The following is a 19,658-nucleotide window of genomic DNA, read 5'->3' as shown; positions in this document are numbered from 1 at the left end:
GCTCCTTTGCCCAGTCCCCCACCCCAGCAACCTGACAGGTCGGAGGGGCCGCTCGAGGCTGCCTGGAGTATCAGTCAGTTTATAAGGTGGTTTCTTTCTTTTTTTCTTTTTTTTTTGTCTTTTTGAGACAGGGTCTCACTATGCAGTCAGGCTGGCCTTGAGCTCACTTTGTAGCCCAGGCTGGCCTTGAACTTGCAATGATCCTCCTGCCTCAGCCTCTGGAGTGCTGGGATTACAGGCGTGCACCACCATGCCCGGCTTCTTTTTTTTTTTTTTAAGAGATGATTTCTCCTCAAGTTTAGGTAGAGGTTTACGCAGCTCAGATCAAAATGCCAGCAAGGCTGGCTTGTTAGATACAAACAAAAGTATTCTAAATGCATATGGGAAGGAAGGAGAAGAACAAAAGCCATTTTTTGAAAATGTAGAGTGAAGCAGGAGTTGCCCTGCTGATTTTTAGACATACTGTAAAGCCACCATATGGAGATTGTGTGTACTCTCAGAGATGGACACCCAGACCCACGGGATGGACCGAGGGATCCAAGACAGCCCTGCATGGACACGAAGGTGTGAAAGTAATTCAAGACAAGGAGGACAGTCTCGGCACACCCATGGTGCTGGACAGCTCCATGTCAAAGGCACCAAAAAGCCCCTCAAATAAACCCCTACCTCACAGACACAGCACACTGTTGTACAGATTTCAATGCAAAATGCAAAACCATAAAACTTTGGAAGGAAATGTAGGAGGACATTTTAGAAATCTAGGCTATATGCCGGGTTCTTAGACATAAACACAATCCTTTAAAATGTGTTAAACACCAAGTGTGGTGGTACATATCTGTAACCCCAGCACTCAGGAAGCTGAGGCAGGACTGCCACAAATTCGAGGCCAGTCTGTGCTACATAGCAAGTTCAAGGTCAGCATGGTCTCTGTCTCAAAAAACTAAAGAAAGAAAAATGTCCCCAAAAAATCAATAAATTGGACTTAAATTGGGTGTGGTGGCACATATCTGTGATCCCAGCACCCAGAAAGCTGAGGCAGGAGGAGGATCACTTCAAGTTCACGGCCAGTCTGGGCCATGTAGTAAGTTCAAGGCCAGCCTGAGCTATAGTAACACCCTGTCTCAAAAAAAAAAAAAAAAAAAAATTAAGTTGGACTTCATCAAAATTAAAAATTTGCTGGGTGTGGTGGCACACACCTGTAATCTCAGCACTCAGGGGACTGAAGTAGGAGAACTGCCGTGAGTTTGAGGCCAGCCTCAGCTACAAAGTGAGTTGAAGGCCAGCCTGAACTACATAGCGAGACCCTGTCTCAAAAAGACAAAAAAAATAAAAATTAAAATTAAATGCTTGAGCTCTGAGGAAGACACAGTAAAAAAGGGGAAAAACTCAGAGAAATCTGTTATGGCTTGTGTGTAGATGTCCCCACAAAGCTTTATGCAGCCATAGGTAGGGCTTTTGTGAGGTGGCTGGACCTACAGTGTGTGATGCTGGGATGAAGTGTGCGATACTGGGATCGGGGTGTGTGATTACTAGATTAGTCCACTGATGGTTTGGCATGGTTCTGGGAGTGGCTAATGGGAAGCCCACCCAGGGAGCATGGACGGAATATAAGAGACAGAAAGAGGGCTGCTGTGGTTGCTTGTCCCTTTCTGCTTCTTCACTATTTTGCTGCTGGTTGCTCGCTTGCTGCTGGTGCTGTCATGGCTTGCTGCTTCGCTACCTAGCCACTTGCTGCCTTCTGCCTGCCACAAAGTGTTTCTCCTCTGTGATGCCCCTCTAACATGCCACCCTGCCTTGGATCCAGCTGATTACGGACTGAAACCTCTACAGACTGTGAACCAAATAAACCTTTCCACCTTTAACTTTGGGTATTAGGTTTTTTTGTCTCAGCAATGAGAAAAGTTAACTTAAACACTCACCATGTCCCCACGTGCCTTACATATTACATATGTAATACATATTTACACTCCTTTCTAAAATCATTCCTTTCTAAAACTTCAAAGTGCCCAGTTGACGCACCCTGAGACCATAATGTTAGTGAAAGAATTCAGACATGTGATCTTGTCTCGTGGTTTCTCTTATAGAAGAAACCCAAAGTATAAATAAATTATAGATCAAAATAAAAGATAATGGAAAACAGGGAGGTAGATCTTTTGCAAAAAGGAAGAGGACATAGAATTAAGATGTGTTATGTGTATATACCAACTATCCACAGTGAAGGAAATTATTACATAAAACAAACATGGATGAATAAAAATTTTTGTTAAAAAATAAATTTAAAAAATAACATCAAATCTGGGTCCAGGCTACCTTTCTAGTTCATCCACCCTGCTGGGGCTCCTACACACACATGAGCTGTCCATGAGCTATCCAAGTGGATGTGCTGCTAGGCCGCACCTGTGCCTGGGCCGGCTCTTGCTGGCCACGTCCAGAAGGCTGCTTGCCCTCCAGCATCTCTGTGCTGATGCTGCCCCAGCCCACCCCAGGTCAGCACAGCCACAGGCTCACTGTGCTCGACCTATCGACTGGCAAGGGGCCTGCCTGCGCTCCGACAGGGTGAGGGCCAGGGAGCATGCGCAAGTGCACTCACACAGGACGAGCAAACAGAACCTGGGGTGCTCAGAACCGCCAGGCAGCTCTGGCTCAAGCAAGACACAGTATTCCAGCCCTAGAGGTTTCAGGCTCTGCCTTCTAAGAGATTCCACGACTTGCGAGACCCATACAGATCTCCAAGAGAGTGTGACGTTGCCTCTAAACCCTTAAAATGTCCTCAATCACTCCAGCTCCAGCGGGCCTGGGCGCCTTTTTAATAAGTGAAGCCGTTGGTTGTGGCAGACTTTTCTGAATGGGGAAGAAGGGAAGCACCACTCCCTTCAGAATGGCGCCACTCTGTGAGCGAGGCTTGCACACTGCCCTTGCACACACAAGCTTCTCACTGTCCCTACGCTGCCAGCTCAGGAAATGTCACAGAGCAGACGGAACCACTGCTTTCCCATCTGGTTCTGGACAATACGAGGGAGACTGAGCTCTGCCAAATCTCTGCCATCTCCTGCTAATGGTGACCGAGGGAAGGATGCCCCCTGGGCTGGGGCTATCATCTGTGGTTGTCTAAAAACTTCTAATTGACCCTCAGCATGGGGATGGCATTCAGACTCACTCTGCAGACTGACGGAGGGAGCCAGAGTGGCGGGGCAAAGGGCAAGGTCTGCTCACAGGCACGACACCCCGCCCAGCATTCTCGGCTGCCCAACCCGGGCTCACACCCACGCCCCGCGGTGCCCGCCTGCGCCTACTTGAGCTCCTTCAGCTCCCGACTGACGTCATTCTTCTGTTTCCGTGTGTCGTCCAGGCTGCGCAGGGCCTCCGCCAGCTCGCTCACAGCCCGGTCGCGCTCCCGCCTCAGGTTGTCACACAGTGTCCTGGAAGGGAAGGTAGAGGGCAAGGTCACCTCGAGCGGCAGAACTGGAGGGAGACGGGCTCATGGTCGGCAGCAAGCAGCTGGGCAGCCCTCTCCACGATGAGGCGGGCACCTGCCTCATCCCAGAGGCCCAGAAGGCATGCCTGAGAGTCTAGAGGGAGCCCTCCCTGCAGGAAGGGGAGGGGGCCCCCATCACCAGGGTCATATCCCCAAAACCAGTGTTCATTCAGCTTCCCCTTCACACGCCTGGGGTTCAGGACCTATTTACACACACAATTCTAGTGCAGGCTGAGAGTGGGGGCTGTGCTCTGCAGCAACGGCCCAGCCCACAAGTTCAGTACTTCGTGCTCCAGTGCCCATCCCATATCTCTTCACTACCTACCCATAGGGCTCCCTAGAGCTGTCCTTCCAACTGCAACAGGCCCGGAGCACCCTTGGCCAGGACTCGGTCCTCCCCATTGCTGTACCCGGGCTCTGGGCAGGTGCAGGATGCAAGTGTGGTAGAATTCCAAGACAGGAGAGCCCAGAAGACCTCCACCACCCACCTCCCAAACTGGATGTGTCCAGAGGGCATAGCCCTGTGCATAGCCCCAAACCTCCCCACCTCCATCCGAGCCTAGCTCAGGTCTGCACCCTGAGAAACCCATGGAATAGGGAAGAGCAGGAACAGGCAGGAAGCCGTGGGTTTTTGGGGTCTCCTGTACCCTACACCGAGCACCTGGCTGCTCCCCACCCCCATCTGCCCAGCCCCCAGGGCACTGATCTCTGCCCTCAACAGCCACTGGGGGTCTCTCAGAATCCCAAGATGACACACTTTATATCACCACCCCGGCCTTCCTGGTTCTGCCCAGCCCAGAATCCTCACATTCCTTGGTTTCCCATTTTAGGCCCTCATCAGCTACCCTGGGGACCCATCAGCCTCCCTCCCTAACTGCCCCCCGCCCTGCACATGCCACAGAGGTGCCCCCATCTGCAGTGCCTGTCCCTCTTCACCTAGACAAATCCCACACACGCTTCCAGGTTGGGTTCAAAGGCCACTCTTTCTGGGGAGACTTCCTCATACCCTGAGTGCCCGAAAGTCCCACCACAGCTTCCGCATCCCCCACGCTTTTTCCGCCCACCCAAGCTGCCCCGGTTCCCAAGTCCCCTTGCTCAAGGGACCTGAGATGCTGGCACACAGTAAGTGCCTAGCAAATACAGTGAAAAAAGAAACACGTTTGCAGTATGGTGCTCTCATCAGAAACCCTCAGAAAATAAAGGCTGGCCTGTGCCAGTCCCCAGGGGTCTCGCCTGGACACGGGGCCCACTCAGGACATCTGGGGTGTAGCGAGATGAGAAGGAGACACAATGGAGAACTCTGAAGCTGAGCAGTGGGCCAGGGAATCAGCTAAGCTAGGGACGAGAAAGGAGGAGCTTGGGTCCCCGCCACCTTACCCAGACACACTGCACACGATTCTGACCCTCCCAGCCAATCTCACTGTGTCCCAGGAGCACCCCATACCGGATGCTGTCGCGCTCGGCCACGATCTTGTCTCGCTCCTGGAAAGCCCAGTCCCGCCGGCACTTGGCCACGTCCGTCTCCTGCAGGGCTTCCTTCAGCTCCTGGCACAGAGCCTTGCACTGCTTTCGAAGGATTTCTACCTCCTTGTTGGCTCTCCCGGCATCCATTGTCATCGTGTCTTTGATCTGGGGGTGAGGAAAAGGCAGAACAGAGATTACTGGGTCTTCTGGACAGGCAGTGGCCTCCTTCCCGTGAGGGGTGTGGATCCACTCTTGGGGAGGCCCACGCCAGCACAGCCCTCCTGTACCTGGACTACACTGACCACACCCCATGGTCATGGTCATGCTACAAGAAATACAAGGCAAGGGTCCCAACCCGACTCTCACAGACCTGCATGAGCCTGGACAGAATGCCAGCCCCCCTCAGACAAGTCTCAGTGGTCCAGGAGGAACGTCCCCCGTGGAGTGCACTGCCACACCAGCCACTTACAGACAGCCCACTGCACACCCTAAAGAGCTCACGTGGCAAATCACAGTGATACAAGGCAGCGAAGGGGGCAGCCATGACTTCTCCCCCTCCCCTCCCTCCACTGGTCCCATGTCTGCCATGCTGATTTCCATCATCTGGCAGACAAAGTTATTTCTAAAGACGAAAACACCAGTATTTTTGCTGATGAATACTGTGCATCTATCTCAGTTTGCTCAAAAGCAGAAACCTGAAGCATCTGCAGCTTGACACCTCCCTAGAGGGTTAGAGGCTCCATAAAATTTCAAACCAAACTCAGAAGCACTGGCAGGGATGCCCCCCGCCCCTCTGCCTGTAAATGCAGTGTCCGCTTTCAGCTCAGCTCCTGCCTTCTGAACAAGCAAACCAGGAGCAGCCATCAGAGGCTCCGATCCAGGTGTCTGCACAGGCTCCTGCCCAAGTGACAGCAGGCAGGAAGCAGGCATGCGGGAAGGACACTTCAGCATTGCTCCCGCCACAGAAGCCCGGGAAAGCAAGACCGCAGCAGTTCCCACCACGGCCCAGCAGGTGAAGGTGAGAGCGGCTTGGAGCCAACCTTGTCTCTCAAGTACTGTCAGGAGGAGCTGGGAAAACACAGGGACAAAAAGCACGTCACAATTCCAGAGTGACAGAGTGCCACGGTTTGCTCAGCCCTCTTGTTTCTCGGGATCAATGCAGTTTGCGTTTTTCAATGCTTTTTTGCAGTGCAGACTATTTATTTACTTTGCAATTTTCAATACAAGCCCTGCTGGTCTCCATAAAGAATTCACCCCAAAACCGTTTCCTTAGAAGTTTCAGTGAGAGGGGAGAGGAGGGATGAGGTCACTTGAAAGAAGAGTGGAACTAGGGGGTCAAGAGGACCCAACTGATCCCTTCGTCCCACCCCTCGATGATGCCGATGAGGACAGTGGATGCCACTGGTGACCTGCCCAGGTTCCCCCTGTACTGCACTGTATCAGATCTGCAGAAGCGCTGCCCAGGACCCCTTCCTGCCCCCTCGGTGGTCCTGGGGCCACAGGCTTGGGGACAAATGGGGTGGGTTTCACAAGACACCTGCCCCGCCAGGCAGGAAAAAGGCCACTCACTCAAGGGCACAGGAGATGGTGGGATGCAGGCATGGTGGCAGCTGTGCTCCTGGGCAGATAGCACCTAGTTGGGCTCTTCCACTCAGGCCACCCCTCCCGCTATGTGTCTCCACCCCGAGCTCCTCAGGGACGCTTGTGGCCGGGCACAACAGGGAAGCTGCTGCTGGCCAGCATGGCTGTGCTGCCCTGGGCTGGGGGCGTTCACTCGACTTACTGAAAGTTCCCCTGGATAATGGTCTTTTTCATCATAGTAGAAGCGGAGGGTGTGGATCAGTGGAAGAATGCCTGCCAGATGCACCTGGTCCTGGGTTCAATTCTCAGCATTGCAAATGCCCAGAACAACCAACAATTCAAGTAAGCAGATTCTCCTTCATGCTGGCATTCACCTCAATGGTCCAGAGAGGTGTCAATTTTCTCCTACGCTGCAAAAACACTTCCAGCAGGCTCACCAGAACCCCAACAGGCCAGTAACCAAGACTGACACCGGCCTGCTCCGTGTGGACGCCACACTAACTGCCTTTTCGATTCAATCACAGACACTCTGTGAGACACACACTGGCATGATTTGCACTGTGCTGAAGAGGAAACTGAGGCCTGAAGAGAGCTAAGAGGTCATGTGACCGTGGAGGGCTCAGTCTCCGAGCACAGGGTGCACACTGCCGCCCCACGGGGAGCCACTATGCATGAAGATCAGCCAGAGCACCTTCGGCCCTGAGCCCTCCTCATGCCTGGTAGAGGGGTCTGGTTATAGCGCCTAGTGCACGCTGCCTCGCCACCTGCCTGGCCTCGGATACCGCACTTTTCACTCCTCACAGATGACTTTCAAGCCTGAATCCTAACCAACCTGCAGAGAAAAGCAGAACACAGAGGCATGGAGAAAGAACTTCTTTGATAGGAGAAATAACACCTGCTAGGATCAAATCTAGGAGTGCTCATCAGAACCACAACACTGACCGGAGGATGGGAGGGGACTCTCCATGGCTGCCCAGGCCTTCTGGGGTCTGGCTGGGCTTCAGGGTACAGAGCATCAGTGACGGGCGCAGGGGCCCAGGAGGGGGAAGGCACGGTCTGCACGGACCACTCAGAATTGAGCTGAGTGGCCAGATCCCAACGCTACTGAACATCCCAGTCCCCTGAGCCTGGAGCCATGAGCCCAAGGAGCAAGGCTTAGGGGAGAGACAGCCTAGTCGCACATCTCCCCAGCAAGACCCCGGAGCATCTCTTTCAAGAGCAGACCTGGCCAGATGCCCATGGCCCATGGAGAGCCCTGGACATGCTCTTCTGGATCTGCACACCCAGGCGAGCTACAGTTCTGTGACCCTGATCTCAAGACCCTGCTTTATAATGAGCAAGTCTGAGATATCACCAACTTTCAGCACATCAGTGGTGGATGACCACTCAAGCATGGCTTGGACGTGCTGGCATCCATGCAGGTCACTGTTCTTGCTGGACATCCAGGACCGCGGCTGGGCCTCCCTCCCCATTCTGCCCTGCAGCCCGAGCTCAGCAGTGACTTGGGTGGTGGCTGGTGGCCCAGCAGCACCTCGTCCACTCAGACACACTGTCCCTAGCTGCAAGCAGGCTGCACCCTGCTCTCCCATGGCAGACCGCCTACCTGCCGCAGCGCCTCCATCTCCTCGTTGGCCGCCTTCTTCTCGGACGTGCTGTTCTTGAGCTTGGACTCGGCCAGCTCCACCTCGGTCTGCAGCTTGTCCAGCTCGGAGATGACCTGGTCTCGCTCACTCATGATGAGTCTGTACTCGCTGAACACGGCGTCCCGCTCCTCCCGGTACTTCTCCGACTCCTGGGCCGTGCGCACCTGCATGGTCCTCAGCTCTGTCAGCTCTGACTGCAGCAGCTCCATCTCCCACTGCAGGTCCTTATTCTGTGCTGTGGCCTTATTCAGCTCGTAGTGGATCGCCTCAAACCTGGGAAGGGACCGGTGGGGCCGTGGGAGGGGCCAGAAGCTGCCCGGTCCACTGGCGGATGCTCTGCCCCCCGCCCACGCAAGCATGACGTTTCGGGTGCAGTCATTCTCTGTACCCTCTGGGGAGAACAGTCATGGAGCTCCAGTGTCCTGGGCCTGGCATTTTTCTCAACCTTTTACAAATGCCAGAAGGTGAACTGAGTGCTGTATGCCTTCTGCTCTACTATAAATCACCCTGTATTTCCTCTAAAGTCAGGCTACTTTATTTGAGAAAAAAATAGCCAGGTGCGGCAGTGTATACCTGTAATCCTAGCACTCAGGAGGCTGAGGCAGGAGGACTGCTGTGAGTTCAAGGCCACCCTGGGCTACATGATAATTTCAGGATAAGCCTAAACTACATAGTGAGACATTTTTGAGCCACCATAGTGGCTCAAAAAAAATAAAAAGGAAGAAAGAAAAAAAACAAAACCGTAACAGAAAGCAATGCCAGAATCACAGCAGAGGATAGCTAAAACTGGGTTTAATGATGATTTCCTCCGACAACCCCATTTTACAGATAGGGATGCCACAGCCTTGTGATTTGGGCAACAGGCTGAGGCCAGAGGTCAAACAGTCCAGCCCACACCACCACAGTGTAGGCTCTGAGAAGTCCTGCAGCAGACATCCTCAGGTGATCAACTCGGCAATTGCCAAACCTATTTATACCCAGAGGATGCCTTCCATGTGAAACAACAAACACTACAGCAAGTTATGCACTGCGGGAATGTGCTTCATGCGATACTGAGTCACGTGTGGTGGTGCACGCCTGTAATCCCAGCACTCAGGAGGCTGAGGCAGGAGGATGGGCAGCCTGGGCTACATAGTGAGTATGTGATACTGTCAGAGGGCAGGATCCCATCTTTAAAGACGACATCCCTTAATAAGAATGAAATTTAGGAGACAGGATGATCTGGACATGCGACTCTCCCATTTGCTAGGTGAGTGTCTAACACCCAGGGACAGAGGGGTAAGGGAGATGTAAGGGACAAGCTGTGCAGCACACAGCAGGGGCAGTAATCCCCAAGACACATTAAGTGTCCAAAAAAAAAAAGTTACCTGGACAAATGTGGTTTTTTTATTGAAAAGCACAATAGCCCAAGCTGATTCTTCCCTAGGCTGTGGCTGGGAGCTCTGCAGATGACCACCAGCCCAAAAAGGAGATGGGGAAGGAAGATGCATGCAGCCCTGGGGCCACTGCCCACCTGCAGGAAGTGCTCACCACCCCACCCCCACTGGCCGGGCTCCTACCTCCGCAGGGAAAGGGCGCACTGGTGCTGCAGCTGGATGGCCGTGTCCCGCTGCTGGGTCAGCATCTCGGTCTGCTTCAGCAGCCGCTGGTTCTCCTCGGTCAGCTGCTCCAGGCGGCTCAGGTCCGAGTTGTGCATGGCCACTTTCTCGCTGTACCTCTTCCGCAGGGCGTCATAGTCCTTCTTGACCACCTCTAGCTTGTCCATGGCTGTGTCATACAGCTTGTTAAGGATCTCGGATGACCCATTGTGCTTCAGCACCTGGGGACAAGTGGGAGTAGGGCTTACTGAGGGACAGGGAGGGGCAGGCAGGTCAGGGCTCCCCAGCCCACTCCTGTGAGGAGGGAAGCTGCCCTCCGGCCTTCCAGAGTCCTGGGATCTGGTTTGTCGAGCCCCGCAGCCTTCCTGGCTGTTCAGTCAGAACTGTTCATCCTCGGGAAAGCGCACATGACTGGTCTGAGGCTCCGATCCTGAGAGAGGTCCCCTTGCAAGGCTGCGCCCCACCCGAGGGGAAGCAGCTCTCAGCGCTGATACACATCTCCCCCTCAGTGACAAGACCGGCTCCTGGCCCCGGGCTCACAGGCCACCGGGTATGGGCTGAACACCTGCTCTCTTCCGGGAGTCTGGACTTTCAGGATGTGCCAGGTGGGGCACCGAAGTGATCAGCCCCAGCAGTAGCTCTGGTGCTGAGCGTCCCGGGGGCTTCCCCGGAGGCCACCACACTGCAAATGCCGTCACAGCTCCAGGCTGGGGGAAACGAATGTATCCGGTGTGACACACCCCACCCCAGGACTCTTGGAACCCTGCACGTGGCTTTCTCTGGACTTTGCCCCCACGCACCTTTCCTGGCCTTGGCTGACTTCAGGTCCTACCACTGTACATTTTAGCCACTGGGTATGCTTATACACCGAGTCCTCCTAGGGAATCATGGAACCCAGAGATGATGTCAGGAACCACAAAAGCAAGTACCTAAAATAGCCAGTACTGTTCCAGGTGCTGGACAAGACAGAAAGACTGTGTCTTTTGAATAACATATAGGTTAAGAGTCTGAAGAGACTTCTGAGCAACAGCATGGAGGGCTGTAAGAGCGGTAAGTAAGGCCTGGGGCTGCCTCTCTAAGAGGGTTACCTCTGAGTCTGGATGTACATGAAGAGAAGCCAAGAGCACTCCTCACAATGGGCGAGCAGAGTGAGTGCAAAGGCCCTGGGGCAGAAGAACCAGGTGCTTGCTAGGAACAGTGAGAAGGCCCCATGGACCAACTGCAGCCTGCTGGGTTGTAGAAGGAGGAAAAGCTTCAAGGCTCACGTGAAGACTGCATCCCAAACAAGACAGAAGTCCACGCACATGTTGGCAGCAAGGGAGCATTTGATGCTAAATTACAGGCGCTAAAGTTAACTTGGGGTGGTGATGACGGGGAATCATGAAGATGAATTAGGAGGCTGCTGGAGCCTGCTGGCTTCTGTGGAACACCCCGGGGACCTGAGCCCTTGGTGAGTCATCACCGATGAGGGTTTCAGTTTCCCTATTTCTCAAATGACAGCGCAGAACCGGAAAGGCTTGCTTAGCCCCTGCTGCCCCAGCAGCCCGGGATCACCTGGCTCACTGCACGTGGGCCCCGAGCTATCACAAGATCTTTGTGGCCCGGAGAAGTAGGACCTGGGGCTGTGGAATATTCCCTCTGGCGGCACTCAGCCTCATAAACACAACACAAAAAGCAAAGAGGCTGAACGAAAAAAAAACAGAGTCAAAGAGACAACAAAAGTGAGTTCATTTCCTGCGAACCAGGATTAGATCCCAGGACTGCAGACCTCCGGAGGGGTCGCCCACCCTGGACACCCGCTGCACCTACCTCCTCCTCTTGCCTCTCTTTTCCTTAGTTATTTTTCTAAAACAAAACTCTTCCTTTTAAAGAGCATAGTAAGAGGACACCAAATACTCATTTTAAAAAGTGATGGATGGATTCCTTGGGCAGTGAAAACCTTCACGTCCATGTTCATCAGAGATCTGGGTCTATAGTTTTCTTGTTATGTTGTATCCTCCTCAGGTCTGGTAATGCTGACCTCGAAGAACAAGTTAGGAAGTCCCCCTCCCCCATTCTATGGAATAGTGTGAGGAGCACTGGAGTTAGTTCTTCCATGAAAATTTCATAAAATAAAGCAGTGAAGCCATCTAGTCCCAGGCTTCTTTTTTTTTTGGTACCAGGAATTGAACTCAGGACCAGGCGCTTGACAGACACTGTGCCACTGAGCCATATCTCCAGCCTCAGGCTTCTCTTTGTTGGGACTTTTTTTTTTTTATTACTAATTCAACCTCATCACTTTTTATTGGTCTACGCAGGATTTTATATCCTCTTGGTTCAGTATTAGTAGGTCAGGCATGTCCTATCTTGAAGTCAAAAAAAGATACTCTCTCCTATTGTTATTTCTAAACAATGTTTGAGTTTTATATTTCCTGTTTAAATCTTTAAACTACTTGGAATATATTTCGGGGGAAGGTGTGATATGTAGACATAACAGGATTCTCTTTTATATATCACCTGACCCATGAGACCTGAGCCCTGGAATGCAGAATGATCTCAGATACCTGAATTCGCCCAGGTGCAGAGAGTGACATTTAGAGGGCACCAGGGACATTGCCTGACAGTACCCACCACAGCAATGCCAGGAAGGACACTGGCTCATCCAGGACCACCTTGACTGAAGGAGAGCGCCTCTGACATCTGGTCAACCCCTGCTTCTTCCACCCATGTCTGGAAAACGTCTGGCCTCTATGGCGGACTGCCTGGATTGGTGGACAGTACCTCAAAACTCAAACGTTTCACTCTCTAAGCACCCTCTACGCCTGGTGAGAATCCAAGCGGTTCAGCAGACACAGAAGCACCGCTGCCATTCCCCGAGTTTCCCACAAGGTGGCAACCCGGGGTAGCGCAGCCCGAGATATTCCTACAGCTCTCCTGCCTCCACACTTAAGACACAAAACTGATTTTTAAGGCAGCCCTGAAATGACAGAAATCTTGGTTTGGCCTTCACTCCCTGGAAGCCCCTTCACAAGACCACAACAGCATCTGGAGTCACTACGGCTTGGGTTTTCCTCACTGGGACACAGTCCCCACAAAGCCCTAACTTGAGGAGCTTAGACGGGGCTGCACGACAATTCGGGGACTATTCAGAGCTGGCTCAGTCAGGCTGCCAGGATGCACCACAGATTCCTGGGAGGACAAGGCAGATCAGGGAAAATCCCAGAGCAGGAACCCTTTCTGCCCAGCTTTGATAACGCAGTGGGAGCCTGGGGTCAGAAGAGGGCTTGGAGAAAAACCAGGCCCAGTGCTGTTTCCACCATGGTTTCTTCCACAGCCTGGCCCATTTTCCAGGTGAGAAGGCGGCATGAGAAGATCTTGCTTCCTACGAGCCCAACGCCACTATCTGCAACTCTTGACCTCTGGTCCCCTCGCAGCCTTGGAGTCAGAGCCTTCCTTTCCCGCCAGACACTGAAGAGGCTCACAGGCCCCCACACATCGCTCCACTCTTCCCACAGTCAGGGCTCAGAATCACACCTGGATGCGTCATCAGGAGCCTCGCAAGGAACATGGGGGTCCGCGGTCACAGGGAACGCCGAAGAATGGAAGGTCAAGCCTGTTAATCTGGGATTTTTCCCATTCATCTTTAGAAAACTGTGCTCTTAGCGGGGCAGGGTGATGTATGTTTGTAATCCCAGCACTTGTGAGGCTGAGGCAGGAGTTCAAGAGTTCGAGGCCAGCTTGGGCTCCTTAGTAAGTCGCAGGTCAGCCTGAACTACATAGTGAGACCCTGTCTCAAAAAAAAAAAAACCAAGACTGTGTCGTTGGTGGACATGTTCCCATACACATGCACATACACACATGCACACCCAATTACAGCTAAGGCTGACGGAAGAGGAAAACATCTGGGACACCTGGGAAAACAAGGTCAGCTTTCATGAATTACAAAAGAAAAAAAGGGCAATTTAAAGGTAGACCAGAACAAGGAGAAAAGAAACTCTAAGCACCTTATAAGTGTCTTAGATAAATTGGAGGAATGTATGAAAGAGAAAATGTGCAGTACCTTGGAACTGGCTATTCTATCTCTAAGCATCCAATTTTAAAATACATATTCAAAAGAACATAAAGACACATGTGTATCCACTGAAAAATGGTGTGCAGTGAGAAAAAACGACAATCCAAATGCTGAACCCAGAGCCGGGCATGGTGGCACAGGCCTGTAATCTCAGCACTTGGGAGGCTGTGGCAGGAGAATCAATGCGAGTTGGAGATCAGCCTGGGTTACACAGTAAGCTCAAGGCCAGTCTGAACTGCATAGCGAGACCCTGTCGCAAAAAGACAAAGAACAAAAAATACCAAACCCATGGGGAATGGGGGCTGTACGTTATTGGAACAAACGTGCCAGATGTTCAAATGAAAGAAAAACATGAGAAAACCATGGCACATTGTAGAAAATAAAAACAAAACTATGTGTGACTTAAACATAACCCAGAAAACTGTGTGAAAGGATGCATCACAAGCGGTTCTCACAGAATCTGGTCATTTCTGTTAAGTCACACTGGGGCTGAGGTGGGGGTAAGTGATTTCACTATTGTTTGAAATTTCTTTCCTTTTTAACCAAAGAATATGAATTATTTTAGTGAAGAAAGAATGATACAAATACATCCCCTACTTCGCTCCCAGGCCACAGCCTGTCACTCTGGCCCCAGATCTCCGGGGCGTGCAGGATGCAGCCCACAGGAATCCAAGATGGCGCACGCAGACCAACAATGGGGACGGAACCAGGGCTCTCAGCTCTCTCCCCCCTCACACAAACACAGGACAAAGCACCTGTCTGCTCCTCTCAAGTGGGCCCAGGGCCACCCCCTACCCAGGGTTGCCTCATTTCCTCTGAGATAAAGCATGGGGAGGGCGAGGAGGCCTCACAAATCCCTCGAGCAAACATGCAAGTCAAACAGCGCCATTTACCCTGCAAGGGCCTCTTCAAGTTTACAAGGCGTGGGAGGAACCAGGCAACAAAACCAGCCTTGTCCAGGGTGGCTGACCTTTGACCCAGGGCCTAGTGGGGAGCAAACCTGTGGCCGCCCCCACATTCCCTGCTTCCTCTGCCCCTGCCCTGCCTACCACCCAGTCATTGCACAGCCGGGGATCTGCCCCAGGCCTGGTGAAGGTGAAGGCTAGCCGGGGAGAGCAGGGGGCCCAGCAGCTGCAGACCACCCATCCGCCTCTCCTCTCCTGGTGGGTCCCAGGATGGCGCTTGCGAAAGAGCATGGTCCAGTGGAACTGACCTGAAGAACCTCAATGACCAGGACTAATCTGAATGCTACCCACACACCTGCTGCCATCAAAGGCCACAGATACTGGAGAAGACAAGCGAGCAAAGAATGGGATTGGAGACAGGAAGAAAGACCCTCCCACATCACCTGTGGGGGGAACACCAAAGGAGGGAAAGAAGGAAGAGTGTCGGAGTGTTCCTAAAAGTCACATAAGTCCTCAGGAGGCCAGACAATGAGGAGCAAGGAAACTTGGTCCCACAAGAGAAAAAAATTTTTGTATTTTTATGAGATGGTGAGATATGTTACACGATTCTAATGTATGCAGTTCAGTGGGTTTTTGGTATATGTACAAGAATACAAATCTACAAGGTTGGGTAACCATTACCACTACGTACCATAATTCCAGAACAATTTCATCATCCTAGAGCTGGGCACGGTGGTGCACCCCTATAATCCCAGCACTCAGGAGGCTGAGGCAGGAGAATTGCTGCAAGTACAAGGCCAGCCTGAGCTACATAGTGAGCTCAAGGCCATCCTGGACTACACACAGAGACCCTGTTCCCCAAAAAAAAATCACTCCCAAAACAAACCCATACTCATCAAGGTCATCCTACCTTCCCACCCCAGCCCCAGCCCAAATCTCTCTCTATGTTTCCTGTCCCATCTTACATACTTGGCATCATAGTATGTGGTACTTCAGGACTATTCTTTCCTTTGCTACTGTAGTTTGGACCTGAAATGTCCCCAAAAGCCCAGGTGGTCAAGGCTTGGTCCCAGGGTTTAGTGGAAGGCAGCAGGGGTGCTTCCCAGCTGCTATGTGTTCCCACCACCACATACTGCCTCACCACAGGCCCAAAACACCGTGGCCTAACACCTCCAAAATCAAGAACCCAAGTAAACCTTTCTCCCTTGCAATAAGGTATCGGTTACTGAAACAGAAAGCTGACACTTCTGCCATAATGGTCTGAGGGCTCAGCTACATCATCACACATACCTATATGCCGGGTAATATCCCATGGAAGGGATGTGCCCTAACTGCTTATCAGTCATTATCAGTCGCTGGACATGTGAGTTGTTCTCACGCTGATTGCCAGGACAGCTGCTGTGTGAATTGCTGTCTGCTAGTGTCTGTGTGGGCCTGTGCTTTCAGCTCTCTTGGGTACACACCTACGAAGAGAGTTGCTGCGTCCCTGCAGCTACTGTTTAACTCTGAGGAACTGCCACACTGTTTTCCAGTGGCCGCACCATTTCCATTTCCACCAGCAACACACAAGGATTCTAATTTCTCCACGGCCTCCAGGAGGCAGATTTCACACCAGATATGTCTAGGATACAACGGCAATGACACAACTTGTCAGGTGCTTCACACACAGGCCCGAGGTGCTGGCACTTTCCATGACAGTTGTCTCCACGACACTCTCAAGTCTGGCCCTCTGCACTGAGCAAGCCTTGCTCTCACCATCAAAGCCTGGCTGGGGGACTGATTCCCTGGGACCGAGCAGAAGCCAGAAACACATGCACGATCATGACTCGCTCAAAGAAAATAAAAGCCAAGCTAAGCCCCAAGGCAAAGGTTAACTGAGCTGAGAAAGACCAGCAGGCAAAGAGCAAGGAGTAAACTCAGGGTGCTGGTACACACAGGGAGCACCCCGTTCCTCTAGTGGGCCGTCACCCCTCAGCTGAGGACAAGGAAGGGCACAAAATCCTCACCACAGCAGCTCCCTCTTCACCTGCTTCAAACACCAGCTTCCCCCAAATGGTTTCTTTGGAGGTAAATTTTGTTTGCTTCTAATAAACCTGAAAACCTGCGGTCTTTAATGCACTGTTCCAGGAGGTTCTCTGGACCTGCAGTGGATTCAAGGTGGCACAGGACTCTCTCCTTGGCATCCACCTCACTTCATGCTGCACATTGTGTTCCCAGAGCATCCCAAAACCTCCTGTGCCCTCAACAGGGACAACAGGGATGACGACACGGCAGCTTCCCTGAAGTCACGCAATGAGTAGACGGGGCAATCACACGGCTGGTTATAGGGCTCGCAGCCCCCAGCTGGACTCCTGCTGCCGGGACCTGTACACATTTCCCTTCCTAGGAACTTTTCCATCACCAACCCTCAGTCGTGGCCCCAGGTAAACACCAACCTCTGCCTGCAGTTAGGCCTCACTGCACACAGCCAAGCTCCCTAACCAGAGGGCTCACAGAAAGTGTTCCTGATAGGTCTAAGTACATTCACCTCGTGTCACTCACTGAGCCCGCCCTGGGTCATCCACAGGGACCTCAGTAAGTATCAAAGAGAGAAAATAACCTCCAAAAGCAAACTTTCCAATAGAATAGAGTCTGTAATGGAAAATACGGGAAATAACCCAAGGATCAGTCAATAGCTGACTGGTTAAATCAATTACAGATTTACAGTGCTTTTTATGTAACCCGATACTCTGCAAAACAATGAAGAAGAATTTGTACTAAGACAGAATGATGCACATGATACCTTAAGAAAAAAACGATCCCATCTTATGAAGCAAATTGGTAAGCTACAAGGGGTTCCACATGTACAGATAAAAATCACCAACTTTTTCACTGGCAGTTCACTCACGGTATTCATGATAGTTATTTCTGAGACTGAAACAGCGTGAGACTGAAAAAGTTTACTTTCAGCTGGGCATGGTGCACGCCTATAATCCCAGTGCTCTGAGAGGCTGAGGCAAGGAGGCCACAAGTTTGAGCCCAGCCTGGGCAATTCAACTTAGGGAGCAACTGTCTCAAACTCTTTTTTTTTTTTTTTTGGTTTTTCTCCGGTACCGGGAACCGAACTCATGACCTTGCGCTTGCCAGCCGCTGAGCTAAATCCCCAGCCCCTGTCTCAAACTCTTAAAAAATACATATGTAAGAGGATCTGGGGATATAGTTCAGAGAGAAGACCCTGGGTTCAAAAAGAAAGCAATGTGTTCTTTCTTTTTGAACAATTTCACCTTAAAGCTATTCAATGAGGCAGCGTGAAATCAGAGCTGGGGGCTCTGATCCCCAGAGGGTATCAAAGCCACGGGGCTGAGGGGAAGGACAGGGGAAGGGAAGGTGTGGGGAGGGCAGGGACCCAAAAGGGTGAGGGGGAGCAGGCACTGTAGGGAAGGGGCCTGTGGACAGACTGTGGGGTAGGTACACACAGGGGCACAATGAAGTGAACAGATCAAGAATAACAGGAACAAAGTTTTTCACTGTTGTTTTAAAAGGGAATAACAAAAAATAAAAAGAGAGAAAACCAGCATGAAGTTGGACTAGAACAGCAAGTGTCAATACGAACTCATGGTTTTCAGTGACTTAGCTGTATCTCTGTATGTGTAGATGTGCCACATGTCCCCACTCCTGTCTACTGGGAAGGTCTGGGGGCAGCAATATGGTACCCCAGCAGCTACAAGCACTCCCAGAACTCAGATCATGCTCCCTCTCCAAGATAGGATCTCACTCACAATCTTCCTGTCTCAGCCTCCCAAGGGCTGCGAATGAATACAGGCAGGCACTGCCACACCTGGCTGGATCCTGCTTCTCAATACCATCTGCCATAAAGAAGAACAAGCACTCCTTGGAGAAATCAATGGTAAATGCAGAGATTGTAAAACAAGCCTGGAACATCGTGTAGGCCAGGGAGTAAGGAAGCGCTCTAAGTAGGCGAACGCACAGCAAGCGTGAAGAGACTATCACCGGCCACAACGGACGAAACCCACTGAGGAAAACAGGAAACCCTGAGTCCACAGAGAGGGAGGCAAGGAACTCTACAGAGTGGAAGCCTCAGGCACCACCTCGGTCTAGTGACCAAACGAACCCCCATTGGAAATGGGCCAAAACAGACCAGGCCCCAATCCACTGGACGGAATGAGCAGACACAGCGTCGCCCCTTTGACAGTCCCCGCATCTGCACAGACAGAATCAATCCGGGAGGCTCAGATGCAACTGCGCTGAGGGATATCCTACAAAATAACTGCCTGAGCCTTCAAAGGCACCACGGTCATGCGAGTCAAGGAAGGCCTGAACAGCTCTCCTAGTCAAAGGAGCTACAACAACTGCATGTACGCTGCATTCGGATCAGTTCCTTCCTCTCAAAGACGGCATTCCCACTCAGCATCAGCAGTGTGCCTGCTGTACCATACAACCTCCTCTAAGAAACACACATTAGTGTATTCGGGGGTAACCAGTTAGTAAATTTTTGAATGACATGGCAGGCCCTCTGTACACTTGAAAATTTTTTAAGAACTTGTAATAGTTTCACCATTACAAGTTTTTTAAATTGTATAAGCAATGAAAATGTTATGCTAAATTAACAGATGAGTTTAGATTATTATGTATCAGCTTTGTTTTTTTTTTTTTTTTTTTTTTTTTTTTGTCTTTTTGAGACAGGGTCTCATTCTGCAGTTCAGGCTGGCCTTGAGCACTTTGTAGCCCAGGTTGGCCTTGAACTCCCAAGATCCTCCTGCCTCAGCCTCCCGACTGCTAGGATTACAGGCGTGTTCCACCACACCCAGCTCAGCTTTGTTTCTTTTGACCAAGCCCCAGACTCTAGCAAATGCCCTCTGCTGGGTCAGACTGGGTCACAACGCTTGAAGAACTCTCCTCCGGAAAGTTCTCCAACCCCAAAGCCCTCTCCATGTCCCTGGG

General features: G+C 51.7%; 1 protein-coding gene across 2 annotated transcripts in view; it reads right to left on the bottom strand.

Moving 5' to 3' along the window:
• Dlg5 (discs, large homolog 5 (Drosophila)) overlaps nt 1-19,658 on the bottom strand; it is a gene marked incomplete at its 5' end in the record, with an annotated part of 118,281 nt that overhangs the window by 37,917 nt on the left and 60,706 nt on the right. For both annotated transcript variants that reach the window (XM_005389900.2, XM_005389902.2), the window contains 4 exon segments: nt 3,294-3,419; nt 4,920-5,104; nt 8,124-8,436; nt 9,723-9,982. In XM_005389900.2, the coding sequence (XP_005389957.2) occupies nt 3,294-3,419; nt 4,920-5,104; nt 8,124-8,436; nt 9,723-9,982 (884 nt within the window).

The sequence above is a fragment of the Chinchilla lanigera genome, unplaced genomic scaffold (genome assembly GCF_000276665.1).
Source record: "Chinchilla lanigera isolate Chin_1 unplaced genomic scaffold, ChiLan1.0 scaffold00036, whole genome shotgun sequence".
Taxonomy (NCBI): Eukaryota; Metazoa; Chordata; class Mammalia; order Rodentia; family Chinchillidae; genus Chinchilla; species Chinchilla lanigera.
Note: the sequence above shows the minus strand (reverse complement) of the source record. Positions and strands in the feature narration are given on the sequence as shown.